The sequence below is a fragment of the Somniosus microcephalus genome, chromosome 5 (genome assembly GCF_052327205.1).
Source record: "Somniosus microcephalus isolate GS21.2 chromosome 5, FLI_Smic_1.0, whole genome shotgun sequence".
Lineage (NCBI taxonomy): Eukaryota > Metazoa > Chordata > Chondrichthyes > Squaliformes > Somniosidae > Somniosus > Somniosus microcephalus.
In genome coordinates this window covers 234,257,029-234,277,499 of record NC_140991.1, presented here as the reverse complement: position 1 = coordinate 234,277,499, position 20,471 = coordinate 234,257,029, and the positions used below count along the sequence as shown (strand labels likewise).

The following is a 20,471-nucleotide window of genomic DNA, read 5'->3' as shown; positions in this document are numbered from 1 at the left end:
CTGTAAGGCTGCATTTATTGCCTGTCCTTGGCTGCCCTGATAAAGTGATGCTGGGCCTTCATGAGCTGCTGTAGTCTTTGTACAGATGGTGCCCCACAATGACATTCAGAAGGTGAATTTCAGAATTTTAATGTAGCAATGATGAAGAAACAATATACATCCAAGTCAGGATGATGTGTGACTTGGAGAGAAATTTGGAGGTAATGCTGTTCCCATGAAATTTCTGCTTTTGTCCTTCTTGGTGGTAAAAGTCATGAACTGGAAGGTGCTATTGAAGCAAGCTTGGTGAGTTGCTTGATGAGGTGAGAGTGACTGCCCTTGACATCATGGCAGCATTTGACCGAGCGTGGCATCAAGCAGTCCTAGTAAAACTGAAGTTAATGGGAATCAGGGGGAAAACTCTCTACTGGCTGGAGTCATACCTAGCTCAAAGGAAGATGGTTGTGATTGTTGGAGGCCAATCATCTCAGCCCCAGGACATTGCTGCAGGAGTTCCTCATGGTAGTATCCTAGGCCTAACCATCTTCAGCTGCTTCATCAATGACCTTCCCTCTATCATAGGGTTAGAAGTGGAGATGTTTGCTGATGATTGCACAGTGTTCAGTTCCATTCCCAACTCCTCAGATAATGAAGCAGTCCATGCCCGCATGCAGCAAGACCTGGACGACATTCAGGCTTTGGCTGATATGTGGCAAGTAACATTCATGCCACAGAAGTGCCAGGCAATGACCATCTCCAACAAGAGAGAGTCTAACCACATCCTTTTGATATTCAACAGCATTACCATCGCTGAATCACCGACCATCAACATCCTGGGTGTCACCATTAACCAGAAACTTAACTGGACCATCCACATAAATACTGCAGCTACAAGAGCAGGTCAGGGGCTGGGTGTTCTGCAGCGAGTGTCTCACCTCCTGACTCCCCAAAGCCTTTCCACCATCTACAAAGCACAAGTCAGGAGTGTGATGGAAAACTCTCCACTTGCTTGGATGAGTGCAGCTCCAATAACACTCAAGAAGCACGACACCATCCAGGACAAAGCAGCCCGCTTGATTGGCACCCCATCCACCACCTTAAACATTCACTCCCTCCACCACCGGCGCACCACGGCTGGTGTTGATATGACTGATCCAGTTAAACCCCTGGTCAGTAGTGAAGGTTTATCCCCTGGACCCCCATTGAGCTCAATTCTGCTTGGGCTTCTTGATGCTGTATTTGGTCAAATGCTGCCCTGATGTCAAAGGCTGCCACCACCCCCCTGTCCTCTGCCATTTAGCTCTTGCAGCAATGTCTGAATCATAGCTATAGGGTCTAAAGCAAAGTGGTTCTTGAGCAACCCAAGCTGAGCATCAGTGAGCAGATTTTTGGTGAGTAGCTGCAGTATGTACCAGCTGTACTGCAGCAACTTGCCAAGGCTTCTTCGGCAGCACCTCCCAAACCCACGACCTCTACCACTTAGAAGGACAAGGGCAGCAGGCGCATGGGAACATCACCTCTTGCAAGTTCCCCTCCAAGTCACACACCATCCTGACTTGGAAATATATCACCGTTCCTTCATCGTTGCTGGGTCAAGGTCCTGGAACTCCCTCCCTAACAGCACTTTAGGTGTACCTTCACCACACGGACTACAGCGATTCAAGACTGCAGCTCACCACCACCTTCTCAAGGGCAACTAGGATGGGCAATAAATGCTGGCCTTTCCAGCGACGCCCACATTCTGTGAATGAATTTTTTTAAATCCTGTAGATCGTACATACTGAAGCCACATTATGCTGATAATGGAGGGGGTGGATATTAAGTCCAGTGGCAGGAATGACAATTGAACAAATTACTTTGTCCTGGATGGTGTTGAACTTCTGGAGTGTTGTGTTTGCAGGCACATGGTGAGTATCCCATCACACTACTGACTTGAGCTCTGTACATGGTGAAGAAGTATTGAGGAGTCAAGAGGTGATCCACTTGTCACAGTGTACCCTGCCTCTGCCCTGCTGGTGTTGATATGGCTGATCCAGTTAAACCCCTGATCAGTAGTGAAGGGTTATCCCCTGGACCCCCATTGAACTCAATTCTGCTTGGGCTTCTTGATGCTGTATTTGGTCAAATGCTGCCCTGATGTCAAAGGCTGCCACCACCCCCTGTCCTCTGCCATTTAGCTCTTGCAGCAATGTCTGAGTCATAGCTATGATGGGGTCTAAAGCCAAGTGGTTCTTGAGCAACCCAAGCTGAGCATCAGTGAGCAGATTTTTGGTGAGTAGCTACCGTTGTGATGGCAGTATTGATGACTCCATCCATCGCTTTACTGATGCCAGGCTAGATTTATCCCATTTTTTTGTACATAAGACATACCTGAACAGTTTTCCTTATTGTCTTATTTACTGTTACTGTTACTGTTAATGGGACAACAGTGAATGGGAGCTGTAACAAAAGATGATACAAAAAGGGCTCCAGTGATCTTTGACATTTTATGTCATAAGTGACTAAAACTGCATAACAAGTGATCAATTAGTTGTAATTTGGTTATTGTTCTGAATCAAAGCCTGTAGAAAAATTAAATACCACTGGAACTTAATATCTGCTTTATTTTTATCACAGTTTTATTTTGCAAAAAATAAAATATTAACATTTCGCTTTGTATTTTGTTTGCTTTGAGGATGGTGGGCATTTTACTGTGAAGCCTCAGTCATGTTTCCAAGTGCAGTTAATCTTGGGGTGCTGCACACTACTGCGGACATGATTGAACGGCCACTGTACGTGCTTACTGTTTGAAGTGTGTTTTTCTCTCCAACAGCCATTTGATTTATGATGATTAATCCCAGGGCCACTGGTGATAGGGAAATCAGTTTGTGAGGACTGGCCCTAAGGGAGGACAGCATCAACTGACTGGACAGTGTGGAAGGAAAGTGGTTTGTGAGGCTTGACACTGAGGGAGCATGAATAGGCCCTATGGTGTCAACTGACTGGGGGATATGAAGGGGGGTTAGTTTGTGAGGACTGGCCTAGGGGTATTGAAGGCTACAGTGTCAACTGACTATAGGGTAAAAGTAGTCTGTAAAGCAGTGGGTGCACTGTGTGGCTGATTGTCATGTGCTGTACCCATAGGAGTATCGTGGTGGGAACATCCTGATTGAGATGTTACTCCACGGATGTTATACCAACGCTCCACTACCCACATCCGTAGTATAAACTCCTGCGTAGAATTTATGGGGCATGTGCTTGTAATTAAACTAACCATCATGCAAATGTTGCAGAGTTAGTGAACCCAGGAGCTGGCTGCACAGCATGCATGTGACAGTTGGTTCATTTGCTATGATTGTAATTACATTTGGGATCACTCTATCAGGGTAAAAAAACATTGAAACATGTCAAACTAGGCCCAATCATTTGAATTGATATGGAGCCTGACATACAAGCCCAACTCCCTGCACAACCATTCAGCACAGTGTGGATGTTAGCAATGAGAAACACAACCCCTTCTCATGTATGTGCATTGAAAGTGACTGTATACGCCTTGACAATTACCATGTGTGTCTGCAAGTGACCATATGTGACATTGTGCGGAGTTGTTTTGTGTCACTCTGGGGTTTTGATGCTCTGTAAAACACATGTCAAATTAAACACTGGAAGATTCGCCAGTCCCAAACTGCACGTGTATAACCAGGATGTTTCTGGGGTTTTTTATGATCATTATTATCTAATAATTTGTTTAATTAGTGAGAATTTTCCAGAGAACTGACAGCTTTTGTCAAAAGCTTTCTTTTTTTGCAAGATTTATTACAATAAATATTTGAAAGTTGTGCATGTGCTGGCAGTACAGTGTAGTATACAATTTACTATTTAGAGTAGTACAGTATATTTTTTTCTTAGCAGCAGCCAATAAATATCTTCTTATTTATTTGAACAGGTTGCTATTTTAGTGCACAGAGTAACTTACCCTGGACAGGCCTAATATAAGGGACGCTGCCAGAATATTTTACAGTATATACCCTATTGTTATTGTGAGTTTGGGAACTTGTTTCTCTGCATTAACTATAACTATTCAATGCAATTTGAACAGCTGTAGACTAGAGTAACTTTTTGGACAAAATCTCAGCATTGTATAAATCGTGCGTTCTTCTGTTGTATGTGCGATTGGTGCATATATCTTAGGCGGCACACGCTTCCTTTAAAAGTACACTTTTTTTGCTTTGCCCGTTTAATCTTGTAATCCGAAATTTGTACCCATCAACTAAACTACTAACTTGTTTTCCCAAATTACTTCCCATATAATACTAGTCAATTCATATAATCCGGAACAGTTGCTAAAGAGACTTGAGAGATTTGGGTTTTTTTGTAGTCGTAGCTGTTCCCAGAAATCGTTCGCCATGAAGTTGGAGTGACCCGAATTTTATATCCATACAGTATAATCTGCTCTGAGTAAACTCAAACTTTTCTGGCTATGGAGACTTAAGCTACAGGATATTTAAAACAAACACACATATACACACATTAACGTATATGTGACTGTATACTGGGCAAGGTGTAAAAACAACAGGAGTTATTCTGCTATTAAAGGTCTATTTTTGGTTAAATATTTGCAGAACTATATTCTTCTAGATATTCAACAAAGTTAAGTGCGAAAGAGAAAGGTGTCAATTTGTACGTCCGAAGATGTAATTTATGTATTCTGATTTTAAAATAATGAAATCTCATTTCATGAAGATTTATTCCAGATGACATGAGTCAAAAATGTATTAGATTGAGTAGGGAGCAGTTTTCTTTTAAATCACTTAAGATTTCCCAAGTCTGTATTAAACTGAGCTAAATGCATTTCGGTTCCAGGGTATTTAAGCATTGTGGAGAAATATATTTAATAGAAATGAATGAGTCCCACTACAGCAAAGAAATTGACCCTGAGCTCCATGAACATGACTTTTCTGCCATTAGTTGCAGAGTGTGCCAGCGACAATGAGTGTAACAGGACGAGGGGGCGATTCACGCAGTCTAATCGTAATTTAAATGGGAATAAAAGAATTGACATTGACCATTGCTGAGTGGCAGCACAGCCACAATATGACTCCTTTGCATATATCCACACTGCTACTCGCTGCATTATGCTGCTTACAGTGAGCATATGCAACCTGTCACAATCTGGTAGCAAAAACAGTGATTGCAAACCAACCATGTGTAATATTATTGTGACCATTAAATATAAGTCATATAGATTTATTTATATTTTTAAAAAGTATTGCCCATCATATTCACAAGAGGTGGGCGTGTATATCTAACAGTAGCATCTTATTAATTATCTTGAGAAATAAGTTTAGCAAGAACTGATAATAAAGGAAAACCATCAGAATAAACAAAGTCGTCGGCCAAAGAGAGTCCAATCATTTTACTGATTAATGATAATTATCTAAAAATAATTCAAAAGTTCAGTGCAAAGTTATCTTCGGGTTGACATTTTTTTAAGAGTTTTTTTTAGATGCATACACCATAAACTCGTTTTAATGATCAGACTGTTGACGGTCCTGACAATTATGAGAAACAATATTGACAGGATCGGTGCGAAGGTAAACCTCAGCGCTGTTTGAATCATGGATTAATAGCTTGACTATATTGTATTGATCTGCCTTGCCTTAATGTCGTAGTTTCTGTCATGAATATCAAGAAAGGAGCCATAGCCGCATTCCTGTTTAACAAGTGCGAGATGCACTTGGTGTTCGAGCGCACGGGAGTCTGAAAAGGAGGACAGAAGTTTTCACCTAGTTTTGATGCTTGCATCAAGAAAAAGAGAACCTCCCTCATGATTCTACATCTCATTTGATGAACAGGTCATATCGGGAACATTTTTTTTAATCCAGTATGTGGAAATGTTTGAGATGGATGAACTTTGTTAAAAGGGGTAGTGTGCCCCTTATTCGGATCACGGCAGCTCCTCCAAAGGGAATACTGTGTCTTTAAGGAGAGTGAGGCAAGGAGCTGTGCCGCTCCAGTACGTCACTGTTTAACTGAAGTGTTTGTGGAGCTCAGGGGCTGAAAACATTCCCCCAACTGGGAAAGAGAGAGAGAGTGAGAAATGCCTGCATCAGCTTTCTCTCTCCGCAAACATCACCGATAAGATCTGCAGACCTCTCGCATGGGCCGCAGCGACATTTCAACTTTGCCTCCTGATGGTACCGGAATGCCAATGGAAATGTGCGATCGCTAAACCCAGACCAGGTAACCAAAAAAAACAGGCATCCATTTATCTCGTGGCCATGTGTAAATGTTCACTGTTGCTTGTGTAAATACGGATTGTTTGCCATTAAATTCTTTTTAAACTTTTGAACTCGCCGTGGAAAATATATTTATTGATCAGTCACAAAATAGTGTACATATTTCAGGGAAAAAACAAGGACGCTCTATGGTGCAAATACAATACTGGGAAAGAATGCTTAAAATGGTTAGAGCCGCTATTAATTAGAACTTGAGATTTAGTGCAATAAAATCAATGCAAGTTCCGGAGTGGTGGTATTATTTATTTTTTCATTTATTTCTCAGTGTTTTTCCTATGTAGTAATACTGAATAATTGACCTGGGCTGTTCTTTGTCAAGGTAGGATATCCTTCTCTCAGTCCCATTGCAGCAGGTAAACTCTGTGTTACAATCAGTGTCCATCAACCCCATCTCTGTGTTTCAGGAAGATCATCTATTTAAACAAGGATCGCGTTACGAGTAACAAGAGCTTAAGTTTTGAGTTCAGATGGTAAATCAGCTGTACAGTGAGAGGCGTCCACTACAGTCATATCTGGAGTGAATGAGGCGCATCTTGGCGGGACATGGATTAAAACTGAGATTACACCACATGATGTTCAGCGATAGTTATTTATTGTGCTGTCCCGCCACAATGTGCATTAACTACATCATCCAACCGTTTTTTTGGAGAGAAAAAAATCTGGTCTGGCAAAGTCTGCGCTTAAATGGTGCAAGTTCGTGTCTCAAAAAGACTTCTCACCGTCTAAATATCCAGATAACTTGCAGCGGTTGATTTTAAGTGGCAAGTTTACTCTAATGGCACTTTTTCTTTGCCCAGTGTTGTCTACTTTTAACATGTTTTATCTTTAAGCTCCCTTTTCCTGCCCTTTTGGAATGGATTTGCGCAATAGGAGAGGTGGTGTTAGGTACAGAAGGATGAATGTGGTATCCTGGAGTGAAGAGTGAGAGTGAGGGAATGGACGCTGACGGTTCGCTTTGGTGTTCAGCTCCGTGTCACAGCCCTAAATGGACAACATGTACAGCTCACTTTATTTGTCAGCAAGTGTCACGTTTGCTTTAAATCTTTAACATGAACAACCCTGACTCGGTTTCAGGGAGCCCTTGGTGCTGTTTTAGCGTAAAAGCATATGCTGAAGTGCCTAAATATTTCATAGAACTCCCCAAGAACACCACAAAGCAAGGAGATCCAGAAAGTGTACAGAAAGGATCTCCTCTTAAAGGAGTCTTGGACGGCACTGTGTTAGGACTCCCATCGAGTTGCACCTAAACTTTTACAGAATTATTGTTTTTAATTTAACTTTCTAATACGATTAATTTGCTTGAAATTAAGTTGTAGGTGTATCAGTTATACCTAAAACGATCAAAAATTTAATCTGCGTGTGCTCTTTTAAAAAAACACGCTGTCTTGTACAGTTTCCCGTACATTCATGTTACTAATGTTACAAGAATGGGGAGGCAATTTTCAGTATTGTTTTAATTTTATTTTGGCAATTTCAAAACATGAGACTTTAAAGTCAACAAGAAGTTAAAAATAGTATTTGATGGATGTTGCTGATAATACACCGATTCGAGCTCATAAAATATCTTCCAACCCGATTTCAGTCAACAGTTTACAAACATTCTGGTGTTGTATTTCAATTATTATCTCTTTTTGTGTTTGGAGGTGTCATTAAATCTCGCCACCTCACTAAAACAGTTTGATATGAAACCACTTGACACGGGTGACCTGCGCTCTGAAACGCGTACGTGTTCCATTACCAGGATCTCGTGTGCTCATTCGTGCATTGATAATAGATTTTTAATAGGTTTGTGCGAAGTTTAGTAGCCGATAGTATCTTGGAATCTTCTCCTGGACCATCACATTTGAGAGGCATCAAGAGATATGTACAAACGCTGAGCTCTCGCTGCGGTCTCATGCTGTCTCGCCTCTCTCTCTCTGCCAATTTCAGAGCCTTAAAGATTGGCTTTCTTTTTAAGTTGGAAGGAAACCATTCCCGTCACCAGTTTTACAAATAATCTGATTTTGCATTTCAATTATTATTTATTTTGCGTTCGGGTGTCTCATTAATGTAATAAAGTCACATTACTGTCTTACTGATATTTGTGTAATACTGATAGTCATTGATAATATTGTTCCAAGTCCACTGTTATATTTAAAAGACCTGAACTTTGGGCAACAAGATCCGGACTAGACTTTAAATAGCGAAATTCATTAAAGAATTAAAGAGTATATATATTCCAACACTTGCCTATATTTACAATTCTCGAGTGAACTAAGTCGCTGGTAGGTAGGTAGGTAGGTAGCTGCAGTGACATCAGCACTCAGTGGAGAAGGTAAATTTGCTTGTAAATAAACTACTGCAGCGATGGGCGTGCAAATGGTAAAACAATGTGCACCTATAGAAATGCAATCTGATGAAGATCTGATACTGTGCTAGTGTACTAAAGTCAGGCTGGATTTATTGCTCCCAGATTGATTTTTTTTTAACTTTTCCTACTCAGACTTGCTACGTCTGTAAGTGGATACCTTGAGAAACTGCCATTTGCTAGTTAATTTGCGAAAAGGAGAGCGTTATTTTAAAACTTTTGAATGACCTTTTCAGTTTCTCTCAGATCACCTATAAATCTAATTGGAAGATAGCGATCTATATTGGTTCAACCGTTCAACTACATGTTTCTTCATATTGTACAACGCTACGGTCACGGATCTGTCTGGATATTTTAAATGCAGGTAATTTTCATTATTTAAAAAAACGTTAATATGTCAGAATACTGTTTTACAAAGACTAACTCAATTTGAGAACACGTACTTTCATCTGTAAATTGAAGCAATTATGCAGAAGATATTATATTATGTAGACTGTGGTCTCTGGATAGTCATCAATCACCCACTATCGAGCTGTCAAAGCGGGCAGATTCGTTTCTTGGAGGCAGTCTTCCAGCTGGGGAGAATAGTAGAACATCATCATTAATTAGAGTGTGACCCCGCGGCTATTCACATGTCTGAACCCATGAACATTCGAGCAAGTCTACACACCATGGGTTTGTACAGAAATCTACTACAGTACCTCCAAAGCAAGACATGATTTAAGGTGGAGGAGACCTTCATCACGTTTATCTGTTGCAGGAAGTCAGACATGTCTCTGTCTATCTATCTATGTCTATAGATAGGTTCGGATAGATAAAATCCGAAGCTAAAGAGAGAGAAAAACGAGTCACAGTATGAAACCAGGACTAAAACATTAGTTTGCTCATAGTGTGTGTGTCAACATACATAAACAGGAATCTAGTGAATAATGTCCTGAAGTTCCCGTGTTTATTCAGTGACACTGTCAAGTCTCTGTGACACACCATTCACACACACACAGGGGAAAACTTCTACCTTCAATTCAGATAAAGGAAACGGGGACGTTCAATGTTTCATAAATCACTGACACGACAGTGTTTTGTAAAAATGTATAAATATGCCCGGCTATTTATTGTTTCCCATAAATCGTGTACTTTCTGGGCGATTCGTTCTGTTAGTGGACAAGACAGCTCCTACCTATAATGGTTTGATACATGTGTGAAACCTAATACTTTACATATAAACACATATATGTTACCTAATATATCAAGAATTGATCTCTTCCCTTTGCGGCCAGAGTATTAGTTTAACTGACTAACTGCTGGTTTGCTGGTACAGTACCGAGTATAGGCGCATTGAAACATTGTGGAGCTCACTGTTGCTTTGACTGCCGACTTTCCTGTCCTCTACTACTGCATTACAATAGGGTGGGGCACAAGTTGCAGCTGTTCATTAATATATTTCTAATTAAATTCGGCTCCTTCCCTAGCGGTCAGAGAACAACCATTAACCCAGTAATATGGACCGCACTCTGAGTTGCCATTTCCACACAGTGTAACACGACTGTAACAATGGTCGTGGCTAAAACAGTATAAATACCATATTGTGCTTAATTGCCTTATATAATTATTGGGATTCATATTCCGGCTATACTTAACTCAGGGCTGTTCTGATGCATTTATATTTGAAGCATCTGTGTTCATTTTCCCACCGTGAAGATATCTTGAAGATAGACTGGAGACTTTTTAAAGCTGGTTTAATCTGACGTCATACCTTGATATTAACTAAGTTCACTCGCAGAACACTTTCTCTGTATCCATCTCTCTATCTTCGTGTTTTTCCCCCGCTGCAAACCGATTCACTTTTCGAAACGAATTGTAACGTTCAGTCGGCTTGCAAAACGAGATACATAAACTTGCGTAGGATAGTGCAGGGAAGAAAAAAGTTTTAAGTTTTATGTAAATAAATTAAATGTGCCGTTCTGCTTCGCCCTATCAAGCATCTAGGAGCCTGTGCGCTTGCCAATCAATTGGTACAGTGAAACAGAGCAAGGCTGCAATAGCGTGGAGATCAGGCGTCTCTCTCTCTCTCTTTTCTGAATGTTGGGAGCCCTGGACAATGTCGTACCCACAGTTCGGATATCCCTACACATCTGCACCTCAGGTATGTCATATCGATCCTTCAACTGCTTTGATCGCATTCAAGGGGCTAATTGATTGCTAGCGACCGTTTCGGCTTTTCAGCACTGGTTCGCTCACAGGCAGATCTTTAACCCACTTCAATACGGAAAAATATGACGTGTCTTAACTTTACTGTCTATAATAATAAATGCATGCGTAATTGTAAGGAGCGAAGTTGCTCTACAGAGACGTGCTTTCTGTATTGGGAAAAGGGAGAACATTCGCATAGGAGGGATATGAAGGAGTCCCAGTGCAGATGTTCAGCAGCAACGAGCCCAATTTATACATTTTTTTATTATTTGTCTTTGTTATATATAGTTTCTGATGACCACCAATCCCCTGACTACGTGCTGTGAGTCAAGCGGCAGGACGCTGGCGGATTCAGGGGCTGCCGCCTCCGCTCAAGCCCCTGTCTATTGTCCCGTTTATGAGAGCCGGCTGCTGGCCACAGCCAGGCATGAGCTCAACTCAGCGGCTGCCCTCGGAATGTATGGGAGTCCGTATGCCACCAGCCAGGGATATGGCAACTATGTCACCTATGGGACAGATCCCTCTGCTTTCTATTCACTGGTAAGTAATCCTCTGATCTATATGATTATCATTGTCAATTAGGGCTGGACAAAACAAACAGCCCACGTTTCAACATTGAAGGCTTTAATATCAGGTCAGCCCATGGATTTAGGTTGATAATTGTCTTTCCTTTGATTTAGAACAAGTATTTAAATCAACATTAGTAAATTGCAAGTAAGAGCGTCATATTAAATCGCGATAACCGTATGCTGCACTGTGACATACTCAAATAAGTTGATCTTAAAATAAAATTGAGAATTCCTGAGAGTCAACTTGCACTATTCATTGTTAGGCAACATTCCATCACTGTTATGCAATATATTCTCCGCGAGCAAAGCGCTCAAAATGTTTTATTATTAGTAGTAGTATTATCATTATTGTTATTATTGTCCCCTAACACTGAATGTTAATGTGAAACCTGCCTTAAGCTCATAAGTGTTCATATGTGTAAATGTTCATTTAGATTTCGCAGTTCTCAACTGAAGGGCCTATACTTCACTGTCACATGTATGTGTCTGTGAAATAATCATAGCAGTGAACATATATAATATAGAACTAAAACACGGATATGCAATTTGGAAGCATTTGTGGTCAGTGCATTTTGTTTAATTATGTATTTTGGCAAATGGCATCTGCGGTCCCACAAGCCTATTTACGTACTGAAAAACATAGTTCAATTATGTTATGTATACAGATGCTAGAAAAAGCTCATTTATAACTGGACGTGGCGTTATGGATCAATTCCCAAATAGGGGAGTTTCCATGTAACGTTTAGCAATTTAAGAACATGCAAATAAAAGCATTACAGAAATTGAAATCCCACAAAAGTGAAGTATCAGAACCTGAAACAGTCTTTTGTTTTTTTTCCACCGTTTACGCCTTTTCTCAGGTTGATCTTAGGCTTGAACAAAATAAACACCTCGACGTAAAACATTTAAAAAAAAACTACTTGACCTATGCATAAATGCCAGGTGATCACAGTGTTATTGTTACTTATCTGGTTGTAGTCTGCCATTGTTTGTAGTTTTGATGCTAAGTGTTCTTCAGACGCTGCGTTTTGCTGATCAAAACGATCAGTACAGAGATTTCAATTAAATAAAAGTGCTGCTAATGAAGTCAAGATGTACCAACATGTCTCTTTCAGAGTCCTTTTGACACCAAGGATGCAGCAGGATCTGCGCATGCGGGAATCGCCCAGGCAGCTGCCTATTACCCATATGATCCCAGCTTGGGACAGTATCAGTATGACAGGTACGCAAATAGTCATTGAGCTTCCTAGTCCAGTCGAAATATTTGCACTGATGTTTCATAGTAATCGTAATTTAAAAATCATTGCTGAAAACATACACCAATGAGTTATTTCTGAGAGATGTACTTCTGTGTAAATGTGTATAACTTTTAAACTCTTATAACTTTGCAACATTAAAAAACAACATCCAGTTTTCTTGGAGATGCCAAGAAGACATTGACTTTTCAGTGCAGTTAGATGGAAAGTACATCAAAATACGAAATCCAATTACCATGAAATTAGGTGAACTTGACTTGCTCGTGACTATTATTTATTCATTTGATGAAACGTTATGGTCACTTTCGAAACTCTCTCACACACGCGCGCGTTTTGTGCAGAGCGATGCATGTACCTTATATATAGAAAATTTTAATAGTGTGTGTCTCTATATAGTTATTAGTTTCAAGACTGTCAAAAACCACTTAAGTCACTGTAACGCTTCAAGCCCATTGGTTGTGTGTGACCTTTCCCGGCTGAGTTGCATTAAATATTGAAGTGGAGCTGAGAGTCTTATTTAAACGCATTTTACTGTTTTATCCTAGCGGGAAGGGATATGATTGTACAGTGAACTGTATTTGGGCGAATATACTGTTGTAGTAGTGGGTAGAATGAACAAGAGCCATTGGACAGGTTTAGAAATCAATGTGATGGGCTCACTACAACCACATTTCCTCCCCAACTCCCTTTTGCCATTTTGCACTCACTCTATAACACCCGTTCATCGAGCAATTTCTCAGTAGCCTTAGCATTTTATCCTTCCATTTAATTTAGCTGGCGCCCGTTCAATCGTATATTTTATCACATCGGGGATCAATATTATATTTCAAAAGCCTGCACGCCACTGTCAGGCATCAAAGCTAAATAAATTGGCCCAGTGAAGTGAAAGTAAATGTGCACTGCACATGATCCTTACACATGGCACACAAGGGTGGGTTACATATGTTTTATATTCCACCCATTGATTATAGCAAGTGAAACATCTTATTTTTTAATACAGAAAAAAATGTATGGAGAATGCCATGGCAGCGATAATACTGCACCACAGGAAGGACAGTTAAGCGAAATGCTTATGTTTTCAGAGAGACTGCACTTCCCAGAAATATATTAAGTTGATATGTTTTATTGTTTTTAGTATCTTGACTACATTTTAGTCCATTTGTGTTTAACAACGAATTACCGACCAAATACTGAGCTTATAAAATAACATACTCTAATGCAAACGCACTATGGCATTCAGAATCCTTGTTACAAATTAGAAATGGATAATTCAATATGGTCTACATAATGATACCTTTCCTTTTTAATTTTAAATTATTTTCAACAAACTTAGATATGGTGCGGTGGATCCAGGAGCCAGGCGTAAAAATGCAACCCGGGAAACGACCAGTACACTGAAAGCTTGGCTGCAGGAGCACAGGAAGAACCCTTACCCGACCAAAGGAGAGAAGATCATGCTGGCCATCATCACCAAGATGACCCTGACCCAGGTCTCCACCTGGTTCGCCAACGCCAGGAGGAGACTCAAGAAGGAGAATAAAATGACCTGGTCGCCCAGGAATAAATGTACCGATGACAAGAAACCTTACGATGATGAAGAAGATGAAAGTCCAAACGATAAAAGCCCGGAAGATAAGCATAATGATGGTTCGCTTTCACTGTACTCTCTTCGGTAGACAAAATGCTAAACCTTGCATAACGGTAGATCTAACACTAAACTGCTGTACTGAATACTTTATAGATAAATGATGTGCTTCGCATACTAAAAAAAATCGCTGGAAAAACACCATTCAAGAAAGTACACATTAATTTAAGAATTATAAAATTGACAAAATAAGGAATATAAAGCGTCACAACTTTTAGTCTGTTATTGTTGTTTAATGCAAGTATATGATAAACGGATTTCAATTAATTAGCACACACTTCTAAACGCTAGGGTTGCATTATCTTCTCATTTCTAAAACTGTATTTTTGACAGATACCACATGCAAAGAAGACAAAGAGCTGCAGCTGAGTGACCTCGATGACTTTGATGCGATCGAGACAGAAAGTGATGAGTGTGAATTGAAAGGCCCATTTCAGCAGATGGACAGCAATCAGATCAGGGTCTCAGAATGCCCGGCTGACCAGTGCGAGAAGGTCTCTTTAAAGATATCCCTGCCAACAGCGGGAGATCGCCATTCGGAAAAGGTCAAGGACTGTCTCAAGCGAGTGATGACTAACTCCGAGCAAGACCTAATGGCAGGAGGACAGAGAGGATGTGAGTCCAAGCTTTGCTTCCAGCAGCAACAACATAGTCAGCAAATGCTCGACAACAAGCCTCGGATCTGGTCCCTAGCTCAGACGGCTACTTCTTTGAGCCAAACTGAGTATCCATCTTGCATGTTGAAACGGCATCAGCAGGCCATCTCCTCTTCGCCTCCCTTGACCTCTATGCCTACCAGCGTGGTGGACAGGCAAGATTCCCCAGTGACCACGCTAAGGAATTGGGTGGATGGGGTTTTCCACGACCCTCTATTCAGACACAGCACTTTGAACCAGGCACTAACCAACACTGCCGTTTCCTGGGCTAACACCAAAGGTGCTATCTTAGATACAGAGGCAATGGGGCGCTCTTTGGGAACTCCTACAAATATGATTAAAGGACAGATCCCAGGCTTACCCCAACAAGAAACTAATAAGGACCTCCCAGCATTTCCTAAAACAGGAAACAAAATGTTTTGTTCATAACAAACCAAATGGTATGGACTCTTTTTCTGGAGCCTTGTGATGCACTACGAAGAGGCAAACTTTAACTTGGGACGTTCTATTCACAAACCCAGCCCATCTTTTAATAGACTTTATATATTTCATCACTGTTTTAAGCTTTTCACAAAACAACTGAAGTTATTTCAAGAGCTCTTTAACTGAGTAGTGCTGTGTAATTTATTCAAGTCCATGTTGGAAAGCACGTCTAAACTATAGTGTAGACATAACGGTAACATTTACAATCCCAGAGTTTACAGAAGTGGGTATCTTAGGTTGGAATTCGCAGTCTGCTTGAAAGCATGCAAATATAATTCCCCGAAAATCCAGTTTTGAAAAAAATATTTATGCTACCATCGAGCTCTGCCAATGGATCACAAGCAACACTTGTTAAAAGTTTACACCATTGCACAATTCTTTGGCTTTAAAAGATACGAGGATATATGTTAAACATATGTGCACTGAAATAAATGTGCTCTTTTAGAGGTAACTAACGAGTGTTGTCTGGTTACATTATGGATTGATAGAATGATTTACGGTTGAGTTCAAGCGATATTGCTTCAATTTCCCATTTTAAAGTTATATCACATTAGATGAACCTTTCGACAAACCATATTATTCGCTTTGCCTGTTTTAGATACTGTGAAAATAACCTGTAACTTATACCCGGTATAGGATATAACAGAGTGCCATGCACTTACAACACATTAACAAGTGTATTTCAGAAATATTAATATCAGTTACTTCCCCAGCCAACACTACTTAACGTTCCCTTACTTTTTTTTCCTAAATGCTGTTTCGTTAGACACTTGAACTCATTGGTGCAATGTTACCATTATTAGATTGAACAAGTAGTTCAATTATTTTTATTCCTAAAACTATGAAGTTTATCTTCATCGTCTCTGCAAACTTGAATTAAATCAAAAATTCAAGTCGGTATTTCTGTAAAATTAAAAACCAACAGTACTTTTCGTCATAGTTCTATCTGCGGGAAATGTGAAGGCTTGAGCCTCTGTGTTCGGAAACATGGGCTAAGGATTATGGTGCCAGGGTACTTGTTCATTCTTATTGCTGGGCTGTGCGTGTCTACACATTTATGTCTAATTGGGAAAGGAATTTAACACAGATAATGCAGCTTTATGCCTAATATCTAACAGAATGGAAGAAGTCTGAATTGGTTAAAAATATATATATTTTATTGTCTTCAAAGCATTAAACAATGCACAAATTTATCACACATAATTCAATACACTTTCAAGAGCTACTTCGCGTTTACTGAGCAAAAACAAAAGCTGCAGTGTTTAATTATTCAGTTAATGGTTAAAAGGCAAAGTTTGCGAATAATACTCCATTTATTTTTGTCTCCATTTCCAGTTCTTTGATCCTAGAGAATAGTTGCGCAATCGGTACTTATTACCAGTATGCTTCACACAATATAAGGTTGGGTTTTTTTTATTTAAAAAAAGCTCAGTCCCCATTTTCTATAACTTTTTTTAACTTCCGGAAGAAATTAACAAAATAAAATATTTGCAGCCTCTGTGTACCAGCCTACGACACGTGTTGGTCTGAATGCTTAGTAGCAATCCTTAAATCACCTTCACAACCCCTCTGCAATTCTCAGTAAAATTGGATATAGTGTCTGTAAACATTTTATAAGCAGCTTGCAATTTTAATTACGGCTGCGAACTGTAATGTATCAAACTGCTAAATGGCTTGTTTTGAAATCACGATATAAGAAACGGTCTTTTACTTTCTCTCCTAAATTCTACTTCTGCCGATTGTATACGTGGTACATCTGGTATAAAAAGAATCCGGACATTATGCATATCAGCCTTAATAAGAAAATAAATTGAATTTGACGACTGTATTTTTAATTGTTGTTCATTAAAATACAAGAGAGGAACCATGTGAAACATATTGCAAATCTGTTTAACCGTGTCTGTAAACACGATCTATTATATCATCTTTGGCACAAATTATGCACTAAAGAAGAAAATCCAATTTATCATCCTATAGTTATGGTGGGCGAATACAGTCTTCTACATATATCATGAGCCAGATCTACTACAGTAAGGATTTATGCAGTCACATTTGTTGTCACTGTATTAAACTTCTCTGCTCTCTGATGATATTGTCGAGATCACAAATGTTGCTATTTGCTAGACCCACTTGTCAAAGACTCTGACAAGAACCCTGGTCGCCAAAATGTGCAACAGCCAAGATAATTTGAAGTGAAATTTTCATTTTGACACTAACCCCTCAATTTCTCGAGGCTCTGCACCCTATGATCTCCAAGGCAGGCTAGGCTTTACGATGAGCCACGTCTTCGCTGAAAAGGGCAAAAGAACTTGAATTAGTTGTAATAGATAAAAGGGCAAAAAAAGAGTCAAGGGTACTTGACAGTAATAGCGAAAGTCTATTCTCCAGGGGAAAGTGTACAGCTAGAGGCAGGAGTATGATGAATTTTAATGTAGCCTGGGCCAGCCAGAGCCTTTAACCGAAACCTTAGACAAATAAATAATTTTCAAAAATAATGCAACTGACAAAGTCTGGGTAATGTAGCCATTAGACGGTGGAGGTGGGGAGATGCAATTGTGCTGAAATTGGAATGGAAAGGTAGATTGTGCTGAGGGTGAAAAAAAGAGAAGAATCAGTTTTCGCTGGGTACTCTAAATCATTCAGCCGTGGCAAATTCAAACACACAGAGGAGGGGATGCTAAATTAACAGCGCTTTTTACATAGAGCCCAAATAAAACTGTAATCACCGACGCGTTACTTTTCATTAACCGAGTTTGACAGCAGCATATTCAGCCTCGACAAGGGAACATAAGCGAGGAAATAACTGCTCTCAAACAGAGAGTCATAAGATAATTCCTTAAGCTCCATTAACAACTCTTAGCCGCAGGAAATGGGCTCCCTGAAAACATCTCAAAATCTAAAAGCTTTATCGACCTCTCAAACCCTTGCTGATGGTTCTATTTTTTAACTTAGAGAAAGATGTCCAGTCGAGGTAATAGACTCTGACACAACACCTTCTCATTTGTAAAAGGCAGTCTTAAACGATATTTGAAAATCAACCAATTAAGCTTTAAAAATCATTGACACATGAGAATATTTATGATTTATGACACCCGCATTTAATTTTTTTCAAATATCTATGTTACAGACATAGTTACAGTTAAAATAAAATAACAATACACATTTTATATAAAAAAGTAATTTGGTCCAGGCAATACTAACATGCTGGAAGATTTATGTATTGCACCACGTCAACATGGAGCCTTCACAAGAACAATGAAACGAAAAAGATGGCTAGCTCACCATGAAAATGAGTCAATTGCGCACATGAATTTTCTGTTTTAAAATGATTATATTTGTGTGTTTAAAAAAAAAATAGTTCTAAGACAGCTTTCATGCAAAGCCAAAAGCAAGGTTACAACATTCAGGATTACAAAAATGATTCAGTTCCTTAACTCGTAGCTCCAAGTATGCATACACATATATATATAGATATATACTCACACACACATATACTGTGTCAGTATACATATACTGAACACCAAGAGTGTCTAAATTCATTTGTGTGCAAATCGTCTTTGAACAAATTCTTGACATAAGCAAATATTTAGCAAATCTTAGTTTATTCTTATTTTAGTACTGGTGTAATCTAGTCCACGCAAGTCCAGTTATAATATGAATAACTTTTGGGCCATTCAGACCAATGGCATATGGAGGCTATTACATTTAAGCCATACCTGGATCAGCAAAGAGAAAGTTTTACTTAATCACATTATTTTCTATGGAAGGACTTTTCCAATATATTTCTGTGTCATTAAATGCCAGTCAAAAAAAAACAAGCTGCTTGCTTCTAAACATTTGTTTTAATTTGCAGTGCACTTCAGTGATCTGAAGTGGCCTTTCACCCTTCTGTTAGTCTGCATCATTAATCGCCGGTTAATAACCCAAAGTCACAGAGCAAAAGCCACACAATGTGATGAGTGTAATGCCATGGTTATACTTTGTTTTGGAAATTGCATTAGATGTAGAACTGACCAAAATCTGCTCACTAATGCATAATATTTTGCAGGGGGACCTATGTACTCAGTGCCACTTAGTTCAGTGGTTGGTTTCACATTGACAAGAGATATAGATACATAAAAGTATAACTCATGTTTTCTGTCAGGGTGGCATGCAAAAAATACTTAGCACCATCCAAATTTAGCTACTGAGAAATCAAGACAGGTGCCCAATATGAAGTACACTCTTTCCCTTTAGGGACACATGCCACAAATTAAGCCCAGAGAGCTTGGAGCCAAGGCTTAGAACCTCCCTAAATGTGCTGTGGGGAACTGCTGGAATGTACCTACAGAGTAGTGGTAAGCTTCCCACTCTTGTCCTCTAGGATCACTCTATCCTTTAGGATATTGGTGTGCAGGGTTATCTAGATCCAAGTGGACGAATCTCAGGTCTCCGTGACAGGTCTATCTCTCCATGTCTCCTTAGTGAGCCAAACTGGCTAGTCAATCATCCACAGTGCCTTGGGGTATTTTAGGCATGCCTACTTCTGGTCGAAGACTATCTGGTCTGTCACAGAATTGACATAGAGCAGACTTGTTGCTAAATTATCTGTATTGCACTTTTCAAATTTCACCAGGGTTCACCATAGGTTCTATTCTCTTCCCATCTGCCAACACTTGTTGCCAATCTTGAATTTCCTTTTTAAATTGGAAAAATACCATTAAAATGTTGAAAGACAGAAAGAAAGACAGAAAGAAAAAGAAAAAAAGAAAGGAAGGAAAAAATAGAAGGATGAACTTGCATTTAAATAACGCCTTTCATAACCTTAGGATGTCCCACAGTGCTTTACAACCAATGAAGGAATTTAGAAGTGTAGTCATTCTTTACACTAGAGAAACGCAGCAACCAATTTCCACACAGGGTGGTCCCATAAACAGCAATGATATAAATGAGCAGATAATCTATTTTTGTGATGGACACTGGGGAGGACTCCCCTGCTCACCTTCAAATAGTGCTATGGCATCTTTTATGTCCACCTGAAAGGACGGATGGGGCCTCAGGGTCTCAAAGATGGCACCTCCAACAGTGC

General features: G+C 39.7%; 1 protein-coding gene across 1 annotated transcript; it reads left to right on the top strand.

The window, feature by feature from the left end:
- Nucleotides 1-7,694: 7,694 nt before the first annotated feature.
- On the top strand, nucleotides 7,695-15,854 carry LOC147117606 (iroquois-class homeodomain protein irx-4-like). The gene is made up of 6 exons (XM_085988724.1): nucleotides 7,695-8,968; nucleotides 10,584-10,747; nucleotides 11,083-11,334; nucleotides 12,479-12,585; nucleotides 13,953-14,266; nucleotides 14,598-15,854. The coding sequence occupies exons 2-6, from the start codon at nucleotides 10,703-10,705 to the stop codon at nucleotides 15,347-15,349; spliced, it is 1,470 nt and encodes a 489-aa protein (XP_085844850.1). The 5' UTR covers nucleotides 7,695-8,968; nucleotides 10,584-10,702; the 3' UTR covers nucleotides 15,350-15,854.
- The last annotated feature ends 4,617 nt before the right edge of the window (nucleotides 15,855-20,471 follow it).

Coding starts and splice junctions, on each gene's coding strand:
- LOC147117606 (XM_085988724.1), top strand. CDS start 10,703: ATGTCGTACCCACAGTTCGGATATCCCTACACATCTGCACCTCAG. Junction 10,748..11,082: donor CCTACACATCTGCACCTCAG/GTATGTCATATC, acceptor TGTTATATATAG/TTTCTGATGACCACCAATCC. Junction 12,586..13,952: donor GGACAGTATCAGTATGACAG/GTACGCAAATAG, acceptor CAACAAACTTAG/ATATGGTGCGGTGGATCCAG.